We start from the raw sequence: 23,702 nt of genomic DNA, 5'->3' as shown, positions 1-23,702 counted from the left end.
TTGGGGATGGAATGTAAGATTGCAGTTGACTGGCCAGAAACAGAACATGCTAGAAACCCCAAACAGGTGCACTGTCAGCAGAAGTGATGAAAAAATCCAATCAGGTCATTACATATTTGACCGGAAAGATTTTGCGGAAGCAAATTGATTGGGCGAAAATTGATAGGACTACCCAGGAACTAGAAGAAACAGTAAATGCCTATTATGAGAGACTTCTCCAGGCATTCGAACAGTATAGTGGAATTGAAAATGTGTCAGAGAACGATATGGAACATTTTGTGTATCAATTTATTTATGGTTTGAGGCCTGAGATTAGTGCTATGATTCAGCAGCATTTGATTTGCTGGCAGAGCAAGTCAATAGATGGAATACTGCGCTATGCAAAGTATTGTGGAGATGACATCGACATGCGACATAAGAAGTTGAAAGAGAAGTTGATGTTGGCACAGATGAGGGCAGCCAAGAAAGGATATGTGGGTTTTGATTCAGATGTTACAGGCATGATACAGGGAAATGGTCAGACTACTACTAGAATGAAGGGTGTTATGGTAAATCCTTTGTCAAATTTAAGGAAGAGGACGTGGATCCAACATAGATTCATTGAAAAATACTTTTCCTTGTCACAGTTGTGGCAAGCTCAGGCATTGGAAGTGCAATGGGAAGTCCAATTTGGCTAATCAGGTGAATGGCAAGCAATTGTGGCAGGTGTGCATGGATTGATTCAATCACTGGTGACAGATGATATGTTACATCAGTCAATGTTAAATGTAAGGGGTCAGGATCTGAATATGCCTCAAGCTCCAATGCAAAAAGTGAATGGACAAGTACAGAAATACAATGTGAATATGGGCTTTCATACCAATGATCAGGTACATCCACGTGTACAAGTTGCTTCACAATATTTATTGCAGATGGATGACAATGACTCAGATAGTTCCCAATAACTGAGAGGGAAGGGGGAATAGGTCCTTGGAAGTAGATCAGAATGGTCCTTATGTGGATGGCTAATAAATGGAACATCTATTTCATTCCTTGTAGATACTAGTGCTACCCGATCCCTTGTGAGAACTGTAACAATTCCCAACCTACCCCTCTCAGAAGAAACAATCCAAGTAGTAGGAGTATCAAAACAATTAATTCCAACCCTAGTTACAGAATCAGTGTAAGTACAGATAGGAACATTTGAGGATATGCATAGGTTTTTGGTGTTTGACACTAATCCAGTGAATCTGTTGGGTCTAGATGTATTGTGCAAAGTGAACTGCTACATTACTGTACACCTGGAGGAATAGAATTGCATACCAACGATGAGGAGGCAGTGTTTAAAATGGCTAGAAAGAAGACAGAGGGAAAGAGTTTGTATCTCTTTCTCACTGAAGATGACTTACCACCTGTGTCTGGGATTTTTCAAGAAAGGATATTGGGTTAATGAAAGGAGTAGCTCCAATTCCAATTACAGTGAAACCAAATGCAGAATACCCGGGAACTTCAGCATATAATTTTAGTCCTGAAACAATTGCTGGAATAACCCCATTGATTGAGACTCTGATTGAACAAGGAATTTTGAGAGGGATTTTGGGCAGTCCATGTAATTCACCTATCAAGTACAGACGAAAACCAAATGGAAAATATAGGAAAGATCAGAATTTCAGAGAAATTAATCTGATTGTGATACCCTGTTGTCCAATAGTACCAAATCCTGCTGTAATGCTATATCAGATTCCATTTGAAGCTGAAAGTTTTTTCCGTGATTGATTTGTGTTAAGCTATGTTCTCCACTCCCTTGCATCTGGATAGCCAATATTTATTTGTGTCTCGTTCGGAAACTGTCTTGGCATGGTGCCAAGTTCCACAAGAGTATATAGAAAGCCCCTCAATGTTCAATCAGATTTAGAAGAGCAATTTGAAGTCACTACAAATGCTGAATCACTCTGTGCTAGTGCAGTACATTGATGATTTATTAGTGGCATCTGGAACTAAAGAAGCATGTTCATCAGATACTGTGGCATTGAGTAGGCATAAGGTGTCGCTGGAAAATATGCTGTTTTACAAGAGAGTGGTTCTCTATTCGGGTCATCAAAAGGAAAAAGGAGTCAGAAAGTGTGACAAGATCCACTCACTGCTATATTGCAGATGAATCCACCTGAGTATGCAGAAGGAAGTTCGAATGTTCTTGGGCAAGGTTGGCTATTGAGTGCAGTGAATGCCAAAATTTGCTTTGATAGCCAAGCCACTTCAGAGATTAACACACAAAGACGTGCCAGATCCTGTTCCCTGGGATGTGGAATGCATGCGCTCTTTTCTTGAACTGCGAGACAGTTTATGTCAAACACAAGCATTGGGAATGGCCAACATTAACTAGAGTTTTACTTTGTTTTGCAGTGTGTGTAAACGTTGTGCACTATCAGTTCTAATGCAAATGCATGGAACAGCACTCAGACCTGTTGCATATTTTTCACCTACATTGGATCCTGTGGCTGCTGCTTTACCTCGATGTTTACAAGCTATTGCTGCAACATGTGTGAGTTTGGAACAATGTGAAAACGAGTAGTCAATTGACAAATATAAACAAGTGATCTTGGGTGCAGAGAATGTAACTGTAACAAGCTGGACGAGTATATATTCAGCTACTTTGATGCCATTACCTGGACATGAAGTTGTGATGGGAGAAGCTGATCATGGGTGCCTTGATGTGACTGAGATGTATACCAAACCATGACATGACATACAAGATACTCCGTTGCCAGAGTGAGACCATGTACTGTTTCTGGGTGGATCATGCTTGAGAGATTGAGGAGGTACCTTGCGAGCTGCCGGTTATGCGATTTGTACTGCAGTGGGTGGAAGCATCATGGTGAAAGGAATGTACTCAGCACAAGTGGCTGAATTGATTGCACTTTCCAATGCTTGCAGCATTACCAAACAAATGAGAGTAACCATATTCACAGATAGTCAATATGGTTTCAGGGTGGTGAATGACTTTGGGCAGTTGTGGTCTCAACGTGGGGTTATGACCTCTTCGGGTTCACTGATCCAAAATGGAGAGTGTGAAAAAAACCTATTAATGGCCCTACAACTTCCGGCACAGATTGTGGAGGTGAAGTGTTCCGCCCACCAATCTAGACATGATTATGTCACAGTTGGCAATCGATATGCCGATGAGACTGCACGTTATTGTGCCCTAAATTCTTACACATTCAATGGGGAATCTTTCAAGGAACACTCTGATGACACAGAATGCGGATTGATGTTTTCAGTTGTTGAAACATGAGAAGAAATTAGACAATTGCAAGATTCAGTACCACAGGCAGAAAGAGAAAGGTGGATTAAAACAGGGTGTAATCGCAGACAGGAGGATGAGGTTTGGGTTTGCACGGATTGGAGATCTGTGTTGCAGGATTTGTTATGGACCTGCACATGTAGGTAGACATGCTATGCTATGTCTCTTTCTGCAAACTTGGTACAATCTGAGATTTAGAGTCCTTGAAGAGAATCTGTGTTAAAGATGTGTAATTTTGTCAACAACAAAATGTAGGAAGAAAGACCGTGGTCAGTAAAAGTCACATTAGAAAATCAGGAGGTCCCTTTACCCGCATGCAGCTGAAGTTCATTTAGATGCCCTCTTGTAATGGATTGAAAGTTGTCCTTGTGATTGTGTTTTTGTTTTCTCGTTGGGTCGAGGCTTATCCTGCACGCACAATGACAGCTTAACTGTGGCTAATTTACTTCTTAGAGAATTGAAACCTGGATTCAGTTTTCCAGTCTCATTGGAATTGGATAGAGGAACTCACTTCAATAATGAAGTAATATGAATGCTTTGTGTTGCGTTACAAATTGAGCAAAGCCTACTCTGTGCATACCGCCTGGAGGCATCAAGTGTGGTGGAATAGGTGAATGGAATGATTAAGTCCAGACTAACGAAGGTGTGTGCATCCACATCCTTGAACAGGTTTGATGCGTTGCCTTTGGTGTTGATGAGTTTGCAAAGTATCCCAGACAGAAGAACTGGACTGTTCCTTCACAAGATAATTATGGAAAGGGCTATGAGGCAGCCTAAAGTCCCAGCAAATCAGCTTGGGAATTCTTCTGATGACTTGGTACTCGATTATTGTAAAGGGTTGGCTGATGTGGTGCATTTTATGTCTCACCAGGTTGGATAAGTCGCAACTACCATTCAACAGGAGCAGTGCCACAATTTGTGCCCAGGCAACTGGGTACTCGTTCGGAAGCGCGTGTGAAAATCCTGTTTGGAACTTTGTTGGCGTTGGCCTTATCAAGTGATTCTTGTGACCACAACTGCTGTTAAATGTGGTGGGATACATAATTGGGTGCATGCCGCTCACACTTGTCGAGTCCCATGTCCTCTTGAAAGTGTAGGGTCTGTGGTGGACGAACTGGTGACAACAGAAAAATGTCCTGTTCTGGCTGAGCATAGAGTAGAAGGGGCGCCAGCTACTGGATCTCGAGACTCTGTTGTAAATGAGAGTCAAAGTGAGTTGATCCCAGTTGGTATCAAGGGTCAAAGTGAAGGGGATCCAACTAAGAGAAATAAAGACTCAAATGATGTGAACAGTGTACCATAGAAACAAGTGCGAAAAAGAGACTGTTAGTCTAGAAAATCTGAAAGATTGAAACACATAATGACTGTAGGAAGAATACCTTCAACTGTGATTTAAATCTCGAGTCAATCTGAGCAAAGTGACTCAGATGAAGAAGACTAAACAGTCCGCAGAACAAAAAGAGTATGGCATCAAATCAAATATATGCATTTCCATAGTGGACATATTTAGCTGCCGCCAATGACTGGGAAAAAGAGTTCTACGCGTTTTGCTCTAAAAACTGCCACTCATACAAGCCACCCTGAAACAACCATTGTGAAAAAGGAGAAAAAAAGAGCAAAACAGAAAAAGGCCAGAAGAGAAACAAAGAATAATGGTGTGACCAGACGCTAAACAAAAGCAACAGTACAAAGCCTATTTCTACAGATCAAGTTATACATTAAAAAAATGTAAATGAATAAAAAATGAATGCCTCTAATCCTGAGATGGAAAATCAAAATCTAGTTTCACTAAAATGCTTTCTTTCTAATTTTTACCCTCCTGTTGATAATACTAAATATATGCAAACCAAAGGAGAGGATGGACGGAGCGCTGAACCGTGTCAGACACTCAACCCCAGTCACAGATCTGGGTTGAATCCATCATCGTTCTTTAGCTCACATTCCCAGCTCAGTACAGACCCAGCTATATGCAAATCAGCCTTGACCCTGTGCCACATGGGAACAGTCTAGCCTGAACTGCAAAGCCAGGTCTTCCCTGAACCGGAAAAAAGGATCCTGGGACCGGTTTTGGGGTAACACACCCTCATCACCCAGGCTAGCTTGAATCCAGTGGCAGAGTGAGCAAGAGACCCACGTCTGGGCATACCTTGCCAACTTAGGGAGAAAAAAGAAAGTCCATGGAGATGATGCTCAAAGCTCTGAAACTTTTCAGACACTCACCCCCAGTCACAGATCCTGGTTGAATCCATCAATGTTCTTTAGCTCAGTTTGCCACCTCAGTTCAGACCCAGCTACATGCACACCAGTCTTGACCTGTGCCTCATGTGCACACTCTAGCCCAAACTGCCAAAACCAGGTCTTCCCTAAACTGGATACAAGCATCCTGGGACTGATTTCGGGGTAACACCTCCCATCAGCCAGGCTAGCTTTAATCCAGTGGCAAAGTGAGCATGGGACCCACGTCTGGGCATACCTTGCCAACTTAGGGCGAACAAAGCAAACACAAAGAGATGTTGGAAGGAGCGCTGAAACTTTTTAGACACTCACCCCCAGTCACAGATCTGGGTTGAATCCATCATCGTTCTTTAGCTCACTATGCCACCTCTCTCACTCATTCAGGGCACTGGCCCCCGCCCTCTAGAATACCATCCCATGCTGCCAGCGGCACGCAGGACCACTGGCCATTCAGGAAGCTAATCAAGACATGGCTCTTTTCCAATCTCTAGTCTACTCCCTGTTGGACTTGGCCCTTTTGGCAGGTTCAGCCCGATACTTTTTGCATTTGCCTAGCCTGTTTCTGTAACGTGGTGTTGCTGATTTTAGGCCTCTGCGCACTTTTTCACTGTGGTCCAGTGTAAAGTGCGTGCGCTCTCTATGTATGTGTGGTGGGAGTGGCCTGCCCTCCCATAGGAATGCATTGGGAATATGTGTGTCCATGGAAGTTCCTGATGTGTGGGGAGTGCAGGGTCGAGTTTGGTATCTGCGAACTCGTGTGGTTAAATGCTGCGCGATGATGTGCGCGGATTTATTGTGTCTATTGTGGAAGTGCCACTTGTGATTTGCTGGAGCTGGCTGGTGTGCCTGGTTCCAGGAGTCAGGATGGGTCTGCCCTGGTGGTGAATGGAGAGTTCTACATGTTGATAGGAGGGAGGAGTGCACCTGGGACCTGAATAGGGCTGGGCCTTCCCTCCACAATACCGGCTCCACCCCCTGTGGTGCATCTGATATCCCTAGCCTGGCCAGTGAAAGGGAGGGAGGGGCTGAGCAAAACAAAGTGCTCAGGAGTTCCCCTGAACCCGCTGTAGCTGGTTCCCCCATTGCCTGCACCTTGTTAACAAAGGGATTTTGTGTATAAAAAGGGGCCGTGACCCCATAAAAAGGGTTCTTGTTCCTGACTTGAATCTACCATGGGCTTGCCTCCCTGGGCCCTGCCCAGCCCCTGGATGCCCTGGATGCTGAAAGACTTCTGGGATACCTTGTTTCTGTGGGACCCTGCTGCCCCCTTCATCTGGGAGAACCCTGATTGCTGTCTATCCTTATTTAGGGGACCTTGGCGACTTTATGCGCTGTTCCTTGCCTTTAGAGCTGCAGGATGCGCTATCCCTTGTGGCCCAAGAGAGGAGCATAGCTGCTCGACTGCACGAAGCTGAGAACCGGTTTTCTTGCGGTTTTCATTGCGGGTGCCCACCCCGCTTATTCTGCATACTCTTGGCTTGGTTTGACAGGAGCCCACCCTGCTTTATGTATTTAAATTACTGCGTGGGTGCCCACCCCGCGTCTTTTCTTTTATTCAGAGAGCGGGTGCCCACCCCGCTCTCCGGTTGGTGATTCCGCCGCAGCCCGAGTTGCGATGCAGCCTCCCCCGGGCCGCTGCCCTGCTCGACCCGGAAAGACAACAAGGCTGTATACCCATAGGTGGGACTTCCGGGAAAGGAAAAGAAGCCCCGCCTTCAGCAGCCGAGAGGGGGAAGTGCGGCCGGCCGAGGAGGGAGGCAAGGAGAATGGCGGCTGGTCGGCAGGGCTCCTGTGAGCGGAGGGAGCCCTGCGGCATCTAGAGGAGTTCCTGTGGATTCCCAGTGTAGCGAATCCCCGCGAGGCTCTCAGGAGTGAGAGAGCCCCGCCCGCTGCCACCGCCGAGTGAAGCCCCCGAGCCGGAGATGGAGAGACGCCACCAGCAGCAGCCTGGTGAGTCAGGACTGGACCGTGTAGAGAGAGGATGAGTCAGAGCGGCCCCGTGTTCTCAGGGGGCCGCTCCAACGTGGGTCCCTGATTGGTTAAAGGGCCCAGAGGGGTCCAGGCTTTTATGGAGATGAGCCAGAGGGGCCTGTGTGAGGGCTTCCCTATTTTGCAGTGGAGGCCCCCGAAGCACCCCGTGGGTGTTTGCTTGTGCCGACGGGAGCGTTGAGAGGGTCCCCATACCGAGGGGCCCGTGTTGTCCCTAGCCTTTCCTGGCCTACTCATTTAAAGAGCCAGAGGGCTCCAGAGCATGGGGGCATATCGATTTCCTGAGCCCCCGGAGGCTCCAGCGTGGGGCATGTTTTGTTTGAGCCTAGGTGGCACTAACGTTTTGGCGCAAATTGTTCTAAAGGGCCAGTGAGGGCCCATGTCGCAGTTTTGAGTTCACAGCTGCACCGTTTAGGCTTGTCTTTCAGGGGACCTGTTCTTGGTGAACCTAGGAGTGAGTCGCACTCCCATCGCCCCTATTTTGGCCTCCACAGCTGCGCAGCACTTAGTGCCAGCTGCAGCGTTTAAGCCCTGTTATTGTTCTCAGCTGTCCAGCAAGTAGTGGGCAGCTGCAACGTTAAGGTTTGCGAAGATGGCGCTCCCCTGACTGGCGCTGCGTTGGCAGCGCACCCTGACATTCTGGACACAAGGAATTTGAGCCCCTTCCTGGATGGCCTGTTGGCTATAGGGGGGCTGGTAGATGTGTAGAGCGCAAGGCCCTAATGTGACTTATGTGCTAAATGTGGTGCTAGGAAATGTAATGCATCTAGTATGTTTTACGCACCCTGTGTTGATACCTCTAGAGATGGTTTCACCTATGGAGGTTTGTGTTAGTGAGATTGTACTTCACGGTGATTAGGCCTACAGTATTTATAGTGGTTAGGCCTAATGTGATTTATGCGTAATGTGCAATGTCGTTATGCCTGTGATACCTCTAAATGTGTTTTCATGCGTAGGAGGTTGTTTTGCCTAGTATAGTTTATACTAGTGAGTTTATGTGTCCCTGCGTGATCTATGGTGATTAGTATTGCTTAGTGTGTACCTACCTTTTACCAGTGGTTACTGGTTGTGGTCTATAATTTTTGTTCGGTGTTACAGTTACTCCAAGTGCTATTTCTACTAAGTGCTGATCCTGACAGTGGCCCTGTCCTGTGTAAATAATCCCTTGTGAATATTGCCCGTGCCAGTTGGCACAATGTATATTGTGTGATTACTATCTGATGTGTTTTTAGAATAAAAAAGTTATTTTGATATAACCTTGTGTTGAGCTCCTTTTGTAGTGTGCCTGGGATGTTGTTGCTGTGTGCATGCGCAAATGCTTTACACATTGCCTCCGGGATAAGCCTGACTGCTCGTGCCATGCTACCAAGGGTGTGAGCAGGGGTTATCTTTGGCGTGTAACTCCCTTGCCCTGACTAGAGTGGTGGTTTCTGCCTGGCTTTGGCGCAAGCCTTAGCCAACCAGAAATCCCAGTTCTAACACTCCCTCTCTGCCCTCCTCTGTTCAGGCTTAGTGCTGGCACGCCCTGATGCAGGGCAGTCATTCGCTCTACAAATACTGATAACATAACATAACCTCAGTTCAGATCCAGTTAGCTACAAATCAGTCTTGACCTTGTGCTTCATGGGAACAGTCCAGCCCAAATTACCAAGCCAGGTCTTCCTTGAACCGGAAACAAGCATCCTGGGACCGGTTTCGGGGTAACACCCCTCATAAGCCAGGCTAGCTTGAATCCAGCAGCAAAGTGAGCAAGGGACCCATGTCTGGACACACCCTGCTAACTTAGGGTGAACAAAGCAAACACAAGGATATGATGGATGGAGCTTTGAACATTTTCAGACAGTCATCCTCATTCACAGATCTGGGTTGAATCCATCATTGTTCTTTAGCTCACTTCGCCACCTCAGTTAAGACCCGGCTATATGCAAATCTGTGCTGAACCTGTGCCTCACTGTAAAAGTCCAACCCAAACTGCCAAGCCAAGCATTGCCTGGACCGGAAACAAGCATCCTTGTTCCGGTTTCAGGGTAACATCCCTCATCAGCCATGCTAGCTTGAACACAGTGGCAAAGTGAGCAAGGGGCCCACGTCTGGGCATACCCTCCCTGCCAACTTAACGTGAACAAAGCAAACACAAGGAGATGATGGACAGAGCACTGAAACTTTTCAGACACTCTCACTAAGTCACAGATCTGGGTTGAATCCAACATTGTTATTTTACTCACTTTGCCACCTCAGTTCAGACCCAGCTATGTGCAAATTACCCTTGACCCTGTGCTTTATGGGAACAGTCCAGCCTGAACTGTGAAGCCTGTTCTTCCCTGAACCAGAAACAAGCATCCTGGGACCGGTTTCAGGGTAACACCCCTCATCAGACAGGCTAGCATGAATCCAGTGGCAAATTGAGCAAGGGACCCTTGTCTGGGCATACCCTGCCAAATTAGTATGAACAAAGCAAACACAAGGAGATAATGGACGGAGCACTGATACTTTTCAGGCACTCACCCCAATCACAGATCTGCCTGATGCATGAGATGCTGAGATAATGGGGGAATTCTTTCATCCTACATCACCTACAGATACTGTATATGCACATCAACATATTTTAACCTATGTTTTACATAGTGTAGAAATTAATTTTATTAATTCTGTAGAAGATTATAGGGAGGAAATAAAAAACAAATGAATACACCTCAATGGGCTCATAGGGAGGGTAAGTATGAAAAACGAGATACTTACGATGCATTGACTTTAGAGTGGCAACACGAAGGAAACTTTGCATACTAAGAGGCTCATTATGATGGAGGATTTTCCGCATCCTCCGGGCCAGCGGAAGCCACCGCCAGCCCGGAGGATGCGGAAAATCCTCTGCGGACCCACCAAAGCCCCACCGCCACATTAGGATGGCTGGTGGGTCCTGGTTTCCGTCCGCCGCTTTTCCGCCGCGGTTGAATTACAACCGCGGCGGAAAAGCTGTAACATGGCTGGCGGTGTCTATCAGACACCGCCAGCCATATTAGGATGGCGTAAAAGAGATGCTTTTCCACGGCGGCTTTTCCGCTGTGGAAAAGCATGTGTAACTTCACTGCGGGGGCCTGCTGCGGGCCCCCTGGGTGATGGGGGGTGGGGGGTGCACATGGGGGGTACCTATGGTACCCCCTGCATTTGTATGCAGTAATCGGCAGGCACCGCACGGTGCCTGCCGCTTTCGGCATACAAATGCAATGTATGCATTTTTAACATTGCGGCGGGTGTAGCTTGAAGCTGCATCCGCCGCAATGTTAAAAATAGAGGATGTGACCGCCAGGGTGGCGGTCACATCCTAATTGGACAGGAGGGAACTCCGCAGGCCATGCGGAGGTTCCCTCCTCCTCGATGGTCGCGGATGGACTCAAGTCCGTCGGCGATCATAATGAGCCCCTTAGACTTAAAACAGAGCATAATAATAACTTCATTGGCTCCAGTGAATGTGAACATTTCTTCCTACATATGGGAGGATGGGGAATATTTTTAGGAGGATTGGATCCAGTTTTTCCTGGAGTGTATTTTGTGTGTGGGAAAAAGTCTTATTACAAATTGCCCAAGCATTGGTATGGGTATTGTTATATGGAAATAGTGTTTCCAAGGATTTACCAAGTTAATGAACACTGTGGAAGCAATGAAAGGAAACCTGCATGCTTTAGAAGAGGATTAAGTGCTGCTGAAAGTATTGGGGATGTTGTTGGAGCTATAATACCCTCAGTTGGGTTAATATTACATTTGCAAAAAATTCTAAAACTTTCAGCAGTAGTAGATCGGTTGTCAACAGTTACTGCTGATGGATTTTTTGTAATTAGTCGAAAATGGTTGCTATTAGTTCTATGGTTTTGCAAAATCGACTTGTCTTAGACATACTCTTAACAAAAGAAGACACAGTCTGTTGCATGCTGAAAGTTCAACAATGTTGCACGTATATGCCGGTCAAATGTAAAGATTTTAAGGGATATATAGGCAATATTGCTAATTTAGGAAAATAACTAACAGAATTTAAAACCAATGGTGCATGAGAGACAATTGGGAAAGGATTTTCTTCTCTAGGAAATGGTTTTCAGCACTGGGAAAATGTTTAGGGGGAAAACACTAACTCCATTGTTAATGGCGTTAGTACTTTGTTATTAACAATTGCTATTGGCTTACTAATAATAATACTGATAATATAAAAATAAGGGAAGCGAAAAAGAAAATAAAGGGCGAAAAAGAAATAGAGCAGAAATTGAATTAGAGGATGGCAAGAGTGGCTTTTATGATGAGATTAAAAATGTTGAACAAATTAGACTGAAACAATTGAAGACAACTGCATTCTAATGTGCTATTAGAATAATATATAAGATAAAATTGTGTGATGGCTTGATTCGCCATCAAAGGGGGAATTCATGGGGTCTAATAGTTTACTGATTTTTGTCTATATCAATTCTCACCACTAAATTAGATTCATGACAATAATTTTTGACTAAAATATGCATTATGGTTGAAGACAAAAAACATGAGATTTAATCATAAAAGCATGCAGAGGTTTCTAAAATGTCAAAATGTGAAAGACGTAGATAAAGAGAGAAAAAGTTATTTGCTTATGCTATGTAACCACATGTTTAAGAATTTAAACATAGTTAACTTAAAAAATGTACTGCTAATGATTTATAAAAATGTGATAACTGAAACTAATGCTTATTTAATGAGATTTGAAAACGATTAAAATGTTTAGTTTCAAGATGCTTGACAGTATGAAGAATTTTATTTTAGCATTATGTGGTACAAACGTGAATAACACAAATGAAAAGCATATTAATCTGTTTTGAAAATGAAAACGTGAAAGATATAAAAAAAAAAATTGTGGAACCTACTATTGATATGTGACTTCTGAAGAAAAAAATGAGGGAATTAACTAAGAAAATTGAATTATTCATATTATTGTGTGTTTTATATTATTCATAACGTGATAATGATTCCGCAAGTTTTCATGTATGCCTCAATAGCTTCTTTTTCCTCATTGGAAAGTCAGAATCTAGCTGAAGTAGTCATTTCAGATGATATGAGAACTTTTCATGAAGTTTCTTTAACGCTGTGAACAATAGACTCATTTTGATTCTACAACACTTTTGACAGAAATGTATCAATACAATTGCAAACCCAGAGGGGGTATCTGGGAACTGGCAGACAGTGAACAAAGTGAATTTTCTTACTTCCGAGGAAAGGTTGGAACTATAAAGTAGTTGATATTGATGATTCTCTAAAAGGAGTATTTAATGATTCTGGATTTTCTTAGTGAGGTATTGATCACACCATGAGCGGCCCACTGTGGACAACCAATGTAAACCATATTGTGGTATGGAAAGGATACTTTGTGGGCAAAAACTGAGAACATTTGGAAGTATAATTGCCCCTTTGGAGGAGGAGCTGTGGTGGATGTCATTTTCAATTTCCCTGCCTGGCATGCTGTCCGACTCAACTCAGATTTTCATTCACATGCCAAACACATTGGAACTGAACTTTCCGAACTGACTCAACATGTACTTTGCCAGCTGGTAAAGTGTGCAGGTATAACTCTTAGGCTGAAGAGTTTATTGACTCATTCCTCTGACTCCTTACGCTTCAACTCTGCACATATGGTTTGTATAACCTAAATGATTAACTTTTCTCTATGTTCTCTCTCTTCTTCCCTTAAGTACTCAGCAAATGTCTATTTTATTGAATCTGTATGACATTGTGTGACTAATTGAACTAAACGATTTCTATTAAATTGAATCTGAAAGGTGATGTATGTTCTTGACTATTCAAATTGAGGCTTAGATAAATGGTTTACATGAGCAAACTTTATCTTGTTGGGTCATTCTTGAAGTGAACCTTCTTGTCAAAGGTCTTATCATTATAGAATCTTCAGAAAAGGTTGTTGGTTGTTAGCATGAATTGCGCATTTTCTTATTCCAGGTCCTCATAAGGATTTGTCTCACATTCTTTAAATATCCAAGTACCTGTTAGCTCACATAAAATGAATTGGAGGACCAATGTTTTGTTATGGGCCTAGAGAGGAAATAAATTGAGAAATGATGAAAATGATGTAAGTATAAAAAAGAGATTATCTGCTACAACGGTAGCAAGCGTAAGTCTTGGTCTGCATTTCAAGAGATAATATAAGAGGTATTGTTTAGAGAGACATATCTCTACCCATTGAGATTAACCAAGGGTAGGTCAGATTCATGAAGGGCAGAAGTACCAAATCTGAACATAAGGGACTTACCATACCTGATTATGTAATGAAAAGAGTGGCAAAGGGCTATATGTGGGCCAGCATATGGAATGACACAGGCAGGATGTGTTATGGTTGCTATTAAAAGAAGAGGCTTACACACGTATGAGTCTCAGCAGCGGGCGAAGAAAAAATTAAAATGTGTATACAGCTGTATAGATGAGATGGGGTGCTCTCTGGAACTTCAAATATAATATCTCTAAACAAACCACTTCCACAAAGTATTGATTTACAGGATCACTGACAGAATATCGGAACCGCAAATATTGTGTGGACAGAATATCATGTGAAATCTATTGAGAACCAAAATATCCAGAAGATAACGGCAAAAAGGTAAGAATAGATTAACTATTCTTCACTCCAAATCTATGTTTCTTAAAGCTATGTATATTGTCAAGGTACATATATGTGGAATTATATATAGTAAAACTTTGCTTATCTATAGAAACTTATCTTCACAATTTGCTTGTTCTCGATATTCTGTCTCACTGTATTTTTGGTTCCGACATTCTAATTTAACACCAATTTAGCAACATTTATTCTGCTGCAGCATACCTTCTCAGCATCCCTAACAGATGTGGAGTTTCTCTGAAGTTAGACATTTTAGTAAAGCCAATGATTAATGGGCATCATATTAATTTTAGTGAGGAAGCATTCTTTCAGGGAAAGTTTGCTTGTTTTGTGGTAAAATGGACCACAAAAGTTCCATTATTTAGCAGAGTCTAAGAGAGGTTCCAGGGTGTCAGATCAAAGAATCATCAATTCCTAGTCCAGTGCCCTGATACTTTTCCACAATATAGCCATCACTATTGATTTCAACATTCTTCAATATCATCAATGAGATATTTCACTAGCTTTGAAAACTCTAAATATGTAGAGCCATACAAAGAAATATCTATCGAGAGTATATCCAACACATATGCACGATTTGCTACTAAGATTCTGGTTACAACTCGAACATCCATCATATGTACTATGAATTTCAATTCATCATTTTTTTAGAGCAATGTTATCTGAAGAAATCTTTTGTTTGCAGTGATGTTAGTATTTAATCTGTTTGACATAAAAAGGCAGTCCCACACAGCTTTAAAACCTCCATAGATTTCCATGGAATGAAACACTATGGTCAACAATTTTCCAGAGGTTTGCATACATTTTATGAAATAAAATGCTGCCCCCACCGCTTCAAATTTGTGAAAAGTTTTCATTTGGAGCAGGTAAATGAATCGTTATGAAAGCTCAATTGAAAAGTCACTCAAAGTATTCTCTGCATGTGATTATGAATGGGTGGTTTCGTAGATGGATTTCTCCAAGTAGATGCATTTCTCGAAATAGGGACAAATAAAAACCACTTGAAGAGAGGACATGGACAATTCTGTTGATACTGAACGCAGTTCAAGGAATGTAAACATCTGAACATTAATTATGTGGTTCCTCTTGAACTGTCACTTGGACCCCATAGTGTAATTGATATGCCATTTTTTTCAAACTGCACCTTCATCATATATATTTTGCTACATGAACTGAGAAAAATGATAGCTTCTAAGATTGAAAAAGAATTTCTAAATAATGCTTCAAATTCCTCTTGAATGCCGAGAGGTTTGTACTCTGTGGGCTACGGTGCCAAAAAAGAAAGTTGCATTTCACCTCAATATTGTTTTAGTTATATATATTCAACGATCATTATTTGGTGAATGAAATAATGTAAAACGTATTTGTAGATCTGGGTAGAGACCTCTTACTGCTCTCTCCAGGATTTAAAAGAAAAAAGCATAAGCATCTCATTATAATGTAGAGAGAGGGTTTATTGCAGCTCCCTTGATGCATTGGTAGCTTTTCATTCACGTTCTGGAACCAGACTCAGAATATATAGAATGGGGTAGTCTGTCCACTAGGCATAAGTATTGCTTTCAATGTCCTTCAAATTTTGGATCAACCCACAGCAAAGCCATTCGGTGTTTGAGGTGCATACATTGCAGTGTGAATGATAGCACTTTGTTGCTTTAACAAGTCTGCACTGGGGATGGTGAGTATCAGGAAGCAAATGACTCCTTTTCCGCCATCAAAATATACAGGACACCAGCCTTCCACTTTGAGCTTGTGAGTGACACAAGTGGTGTGGCTGGAAAAGGCACCACAGCACACACAGTAAGTGTGATTGAAGCAAATATGAAAGTCTTCAATTTGAGACCCATACTGGTTAATGGCCATAAAGCCAAACTAACATATTTGTACCAAAAACCTCACAAGAGCGAGCATATACCAGTCATGCAGTACAGGTAGATATACCTACTGAATAATTTCATGGCAGAGGAGCAGAGATGTCAGATTGTAAGGGGGGCACAGTGAGTCAAATCTGTGGCAACAACATATGTGGTGGGTAAAACAATTGAAGTGGGGACAGAGTCCAGACAATTACAGTTATTGAAGTCCAGAGAATCAGAGATATACCAGAGAGAGGTGAAACTGCCAGTCATGTGCTTCTTCAACTTGGTGGAAGTGCACACAAAAACCACAGACCTGTACCTACACTTGCCCCAGCGGTTGCTTTTTCTGAGGCAGAGGGATGCGAAGGGATACTGTAGCCTTTCTCTTTAGCCTGACCAAGATACCTCCATAAACCTGCATGTTTGTTTTTAAGTCCACCGGTCTGCAAGTCTCTGGGTTAAATTCTTAACATGCAATGGGATGATCAAGGGCATAAATCAGAGTGTTTAATCAAATTGCACAGTGATGGCTTCAAGTACTAATCTGTCTCATCCTGCTGTCTGCAAGCACAAACATTCAATTATCCTGTGGGCAGTAAAAGGAGGCAACAGACAATGGCTAATTGTGAATGGATACAATCCTGCCAGCTAGCCAGAAAAAATGCATATGTCATCTTGCTTATATTGAAACAGGGCAATCAATGGATGTTAGAAAATAGGTAATCATTAACTCATCAATAAGAAGTAATGAGTGCTGGTATGGCAGTCAACACTCAGCAATCATTCATGGATTGTGCATCCACCCACACAAATTGCTCCTACTCCCCTAGACCAAAACCCCTCGCTCCAAACCGTGGTCAATGAGAAGTTCCTACCTGAAGTAGCAGTTTTATTGGTCCAAAAAGCCTTTATGATGTCTTCAGATGGTTTGCATGATTCCTTGCTTTCGGAAAAGCCTTTTACTTTGATTCCCACCAATCTAGGTGCATGAAAGAAAGGAGCAATTACTGAGAATTGTTGCATCCTACGCATCATAATAAATGCAATGCCCAATAGAAAGTATATTTTATTTTTGTGCTCTATGGTTCTACAGCAGATCAATAGTCCCAATTCAAGCACCCCTGCTACTTTGAGTATGTGTGGATGGTGAAAAAGCAGTACAAAAGTGAAGAGAAGCTCTGAAAGGAAACCATGTTACAGTAGAGGAGGAATGACGATATATGAAATGTATTTTTCTGATAGGGAGGAAATAGTGAGATGTAAACACCTTGCAGTGAAAGAAAACATAAGGAAACATGTTTTCTTTGGAACAATTTGTGATTGGATTGAAGCAGCGGATACAGCATCGATCCAATTTAATAAATCATGAGCCATGAGCAATGGTGATGGTATTAAGAAACAAAGGCAACTTTTGCAGAGCAAGTAGGACATGTTATTAAAAGACAAAATGGATACAGGGTGTAGATAGAGACTTCTATGGAGAACAAGTACTTGCCCAGCAGAAGAGGAATGGATGCAATAAATGTATAAAGCCACCTCCTATGATTGAATAATATCCAGCCTCAATGACAAACATGAACAATTCCAGGAAGTATGGTGGAATTACATTTGAGACCTATTGACTGAGGGACCATGGAGGCTAGGTCATCTGCCAATGGGAAGAGGGTTTTAGACCTGGAGGGATATGCCAGAGATGGAGTTGCAGAGATGGAGTCTTGCAGGTATCTACAATGCCCCAAGGTTTGGCCGGAAAACAGAACATGAGTAGATGGGACTATTTTAGACAGATATTCGCCTGGGAACGTAAGTTTGCTCTGTACTTTAGAGGGGGCTGGGAGGGTGGCTACCGAATACTGTTTTTGTCTATTTACCATGCTTCTTGGGTACAGGAACAGGAGTAGGATTTACACTTGCTAGTTGTACTCGAATATGGTTCTCAGAGATGGGAGGTGAGGGAATATGTTAGAGTCCTGTTTGAATACCGACAGCAAGATGCACATTTGAATGTGTAAATGGTTCACTCTTTATTCCAGATGTTGATCACACGTGAATTAACTAAACTACAGGAACACACTATTACACAAAATGGATATGGACATAGGGTCTGGCCCTGGTGAGGTGAGATTAAATGTGTTCAACAAAATATCAGCCCATTTGTACTATAGTTCTTGAGGCAGGAACCATGCTTTCTGAACACTGAACATCCCATGGCAAGAGAGGCATGGGGGCAGCCGACCAGGGGGAGGTGTGCTCTCTGGGGATGGTGGGTGGGTGGTACAGTCCAGGGGCTTGGTAGTGTGATATAACGGGGGAGTAGTTGAGTTACCAAAAGGCAATACTGTGGAAGAGAAGGGCGATTAGTAAGCAGAGGAGTGGTTGGGGGAAGGTAACTGGCAAAACTACTAAGGGCCCGAATACAAGTTTGGTGGTGGGGCAGCGGGACTACCCCACCGCTGCACCCGCCAGTGAGGACCACCCGCTGTATGATGAGTGATTTAGTCACTGGCAGGCGGTTTCTTTGGTGCCCCCACGGTTGAGCCTATAAAATAGGCACTACAATGGGAACGGCAAAGAAAGTTCCAGGAGGGCATGGACTGTGAAGTCCATGCCGTGGTGGAACTAGGGGTGCATGCAATTGTGTGCATTCACATGGAGTGAGGCACAAGGGGGCACCCTTTCTTTCCTCACCACTACTGTTTTCATGGAGGAAAGACTTCCATAAAATTAGAGGCAGTTAGGATAGGCGCAATAAGCTTGGCATGACCACAGCGGTCCTGCCAAGCATATTACTGCACAATTCCCTGGAAGAGTTAGCGGTCCAAGGGCCCAAGGACCGCCAGACCCATAATTAGGCCCTAATAGTGTATAGAAGGCAGGACAAAGGCAAAGTGGGTAGAATGACGACAAGCTTGGTATACTTGGAGGACCATAGGGGCCACGGTGTATGCCCTGTGTGGGGCAGGCAGATGGACAGGTGGAAGGGACGGAGGGGGCAGGAGGGAGGGGGTGACTTATTAAAGGGTTCACAGAGTTTCTTCTGGGAGATTAAGTGGGAATAGTTGTCAGAGCAGGGAGCCTTCAGAAGTGAAGAGGGGTGGAGAACCTGTACACCGGCTTTCATTGTGTATGATTGGGTTCCAGGTCAAGATATCCATCCAGACTCAGGAGACTCTAGTGTGGGTCACATATCTCATGGAGAAGTGGCAGCAGGGTCCTGGGCAGCCTACCTGAATGCGGTGATGAACAGGACCTAAAAGCATTGAGGTATGGAGAGTCCTCCAGTGTTGAAGTTCTGGTGGGGACTCCTATGCAGCTTGGGAAGGACGGTTTGGTGAGGCTGCCTCTGACAGGCAGGCGAAGCGGGCCCAATATGCTTGGTAGGATAAAGAATACCCAGCCAACATGTCATGTGGTGACAGTGGTCATGGAAACTCACAAGGAGTCGGCAAGGAGTTCATGCTAAACTATGAAGAAGATGAGCTGAAAGAGTGAGAGTTGGTGGAGACTAGTCTAGAGAAGTCACGAGCGGAGAAGGAGTGGTTTGGTTTGGCATGATTCTGCTATTTTGTTACAGGCCAACAGCAGTCACAGATCCTTTTGGTATGAAGGCAGAGGCAAGATTGGAGAGGCAGCAGGCTTTGGTGTCAGAGTTGACCTTACACGCAGGTAAGTGGTTTGAGAAGAATGAATGGAAAACTTGTGTGTAGTGTGCAGATGCAAGGTACTTAATTGGAAGAGGCGGCACTGATGAATGATTGAGAAAGGGGATTTATGTGACAGATAAAAGGGTAGTATTAGATGGCCTGAATAAGAATGTGGGGATGGGAAAAGTTGTCAGGAGTGGGAGGAACATTGGTGACTGGGGAGGCTGGAGTTGTGACACAGAAGGCCAAAGAGGGACAGGACACAGAAGAAGGGAGCAAACAAGAAATTGGAGAGCTCAGAATAAAGAAAGTGCCCTACTTGGATATTACTTGGATATTACAAAGCACTTGGAAACACATCTATTTTCATCAACAAAAGAGACCATTTGGACTGGGAAATGCATGGAGGTCTTCAAGATGTTACAGAGGGAAATAAGGGCAGAAGATGGGTCTAAGGAGGAGGAATGCGATTGGCAATGAGCCAAAGGTACCAGTGAGAATGTAAAATAGGATTGCAGCTTTTTAATATATGCCAGAGTATATTGTGAAAGAGTTCCAGGGAGGTATGTGGCATTGTTTAAGTACATGGATGTGATTAAGAAGGTACGCATGGCCTTCAGTGCGTATGCATGTGTGAGGTACAAAGAAGAGTTCATGGCTTGGTTGGCAATGGATGCCGAGGGAAAATAGGGGGAACTGGACAATGATTTGTGGCTCATAGCATGGGACCAGCGAGGCCAGCACCAACAGTATTTACTCATATTTTGATGAACGGTTACAGTGGGAACATTGTGGTTTGGCAACAACCATATGCGCATTGTAGACGTCGGACATAGGGACCTGCTTACGAAAAAGGCTCTTATACCTATCAAGGTACAGAGACTTAACCATTGGCTACTGAGGGATGAGAACCAGGAAAACAGGGACTTATTAAGAGAGGGATGTCACATCACAGGGTTTCAACTGGAATGCACATGTGAAGAGGTGGACAGAGAACTTGAAATCTGTAAAAAACACGTTGGTGGTGAGGGGCAAGCTTCAGGATGAAATTAGGTAGGGCAGAATGGCATGTCCTTTTGATGAATGGCCATTGGAGAACTTATTTTTGTCCTCAATTGGGGCAGTTATGAAGAAGGAACTGGGGCAGTTCCGGCTGATACAGCACCAATCATGGCCGGAATGCCACTCAGTAAATGAATACATAGCTGACGAATAGGCATTAGTATCCAATTCATCGGTTGATATGGGAATCAACTTCATCGACCTATACCCTACTCTAATGTTGCTTGGTATAGACTCTAAATTGGGTTTGGGGGAAGATGAAAGAGCTTTAGTGTTTTTATCTGTTGCAGTATTTCGAATTTTAATTGCTGCAGCTTGGAAGGACGCGATTCCCCCTTCCTTTCAGATGTGGATGTCTAGACTGTTGGGTATCCATAATATAGAATCATGTCTTTATGAATTTAAAGGTAGGAGGAAGCGTGAGAAGGGCGAACGCCTTTGGGCTCCTGTAACAAACTGGAGAGCAGCCAGAATAGGAGGGTCTCTGATCTAACTATCTGTTTTACAGATTGCCAGGCCTGCTCTTTTAATGCCCTAAATATTTTAGTCCTTCTTCTTTTTTGTTAGGCTTCATTGCAAATTGTGTGTAAATATATGAACTGTTTGACGTGTATTTTAATATCTATATAATATTGAATTAATTTTGTCCTTGTATGTACCACATTCTCAATAAAAATAAAAAATAAAAAAAAGGGAATCAACTTGGTAAAGGCAGTAATAAAGGGGGCACAAATGGCGAAGAGCGACATTAAGCTGGCATTTTTCCCCCTAATAGTGATGGTTTCTGGGAAGGGGCATAGGGGTTCCACCCCCTTTACTTTCACCGTAAAAAGGAAAGCAATGTATAATGCTAAATCTGAGTTTTAAAAAAAAGCATGTATCCACATATTCAAATGTGGTTGTCCGGTTGGGGTTTTCTATAACACTGTCTGCCAGACTGCCCCTCACATCACTGCACTTTCCCTAAAGTTGCAAGTGTCTCCCCTAAGCATGCTTAGAGTCTAGAACGTATTTACTGGGCTGAATATCCCTCTATTCTAAGAACAGTGAGGTAATCAGCTCGGCAAAGACCTAGAATCAAGGGCCAGTCTCCACCCCCTGATAACATGGAGGTAAGGTTAGCCATGGGCCTTTGAGACACAAGCCCTGAAGTGCTAACATAATGTGTATTTGTAAAGTAGACATTGCGCTGAATACCAGATGTTTATTGTAATCCTACTCAATGGCACTAATTTTATTAACCTCAGAAGGATGGAAGGCAGAGTGACCCTGCCGTGATTTGAACTGGTGACCATGAGGTCGAACACAGGCGTGCATTAAATCACTTAGCCACCAGACCCAGCTAGTGCTGAGCCTTTATGTCAATCAGAGAGTGGGGAATATGTTCACCCCCTTTCCCAACTTATCACAGGGTATAAGGAGGTGGTAAAGGGAGTGGTAAAGGCTGCAGGTGGGACTTTAAGACATTGCACAGACTCAACTTGATGTGTTTGCAACAACTGCTTCCCACCGCATGGGTTAATCCAGAACGCCATTATGGGGTAAGCTACTAGCACAAACCAATCGAAGAAATGAAAATGTTTGTTTTGAGCCATTTGTTTAGAAGCCGCAAAGTGGCAGAGGAACAATATAGCAATTATAAGCCATGCCCCACCCCAGACAGATGGCTCGCAGGTAAACTGTATACTTCGGATGTGGCCTTTCCAGGCCCAGTCAGATTTATTTCTAAGCTTGTTTTTTCTTGATTTTCTGCTGGAGGGTATTAGTACCCCGCCCAGGGGAGGGAGGCTCTGTGTACATCTTGAAGAGCCAGATCCCTGAGTGTGCTGTAGTCTACCACATCTGAGGCCGTCATCATGAGACTCATCAAGTAGAATTATGGGGCCTCATTTATGAAAAGTGACGTATTGCTGCCTGAAAACAGCGATGCGTCACTTTTCACTGCGCCCTCCTTGCGACACCAATGATGCATCCCATTTACAGTATGATGGATCATGGCGCAAGGAGTTACAGATACGTCAGTATTTCTGACGTATCTGTATGGTGCAAAAGTGAAGCATTGCTGGAGTTTGTCGCAAAAGTGAAGCAACTCCAGCACTGTGTCCGGCCTGCATCAGTCTTACGCCTGCTGTGTGAGGCTGTGTCACTTCTACGACACTTTCTTGTGTCAGAACGCCCCCCGCATACATTATACCTGGCGTAGGTATAATGTAGCTCAGTCATTTACAAAGTGACGCATCTACCTAGATGTGTCACTTTGTGTATATGGTGCAACAAGGCACATTTTGTAGGCTGCTGGTGCGTCACAAAAAGTGACGCACCGTCGGCGTAAACGTGATGCATGGCCTCATAAATTAGGCCCATGGTTCTTTGGGACCAACTACCTTGAGAGGGCCTCCCTTCTGGGGGAATGCAACATTAAGATACTGTGAGTCCAGGTCTGCAAACTGACTGCTGCTACGGTCTGCAGCTATTGTCTGACTGTTTTGATAATGCTATACCTCAGTGACAGCAAGTTAACTGCTTGCTGCTGACATCAGTATGTACCCTGATACTAGTCACTTAGACTTAGACTAAGGTACTACATTTGTGGCTGTAATAGTATAGTATAGTATAGTATAGTATAAACCATTTTATAGCGCGCTCTATTTCTTGGGAGTATCCTGGCGCGATGGAGAAAGACAGAAAAAGACAGCGAGGGGACCAGCTTATGCCACACCGATAAACAGACTTTTGAGACTCTTCTTAAACTGACCCACGCACTGAATGGAGCGCAGGTGAAGGGGAAGGGCATTCCATGCCCTGACAGCCACCACGGCTATCGACTGACCCCCTAATCTAGTCCGCTTAAAGCGAGGAAGAGTCATCTTATGCAGGGAGGACGATCTAAGGCAACGTGGAGGGGCATAAAAGGTAAACCGTTTCTTCAAGTAGGATGGCCCTTGATCGTGAGTTGCTCTAAAAGAGAGCACTAAAGATTTGAATAGAATGCGCTGTGCCAC

The 23,702-nt window shown here is 43.7% G+C and overlaps 1 protein-coding gene across 2 annotated transcripts in view; it reads right to left on the bottom strand.

Annotated features, from left to right (window-relative positions):
- LOC144797739 (hydroperoxide isomerase ALOXE3-like) overlaps positions 1–23,702 on the bottom strand; it is a 408,992-nt gene that overhangs the window by 243,734 nt on the left and 141,556 nt on the right. For both annotated transcript variants that reach the window (XM_078668481.1, XM_078668482.1), the window contains exon 5: positions 16,870–16,973. In XM_078668481.1, the coding sequence (XP_078524607.1) occupies positions 16,870–16,973 (104 nt within the window). The remainder of the gene's footprint in view (positions 1–16,869; positions 16,974–23,702) is intronic.

Source organism: Lissotriton helveticus, chromosome 12 (assembly GCF_964261635.1).
Source record: "Lissotriton helveticus chromosome 12, aLisHel1.1, whole genome shotgun sequence".
Lineage (NCBI taxonomy): Eukaryota > Metazoa > Chordata > Amphibia > Caudata > Salamandridae > Lissotriton > Lissotriton helveticus.
The sequence above is the reverse complement of the archived record's forward strand: the minus strand, read 5'-3'. Positions and strand labels throughout refer to the sequence as shown.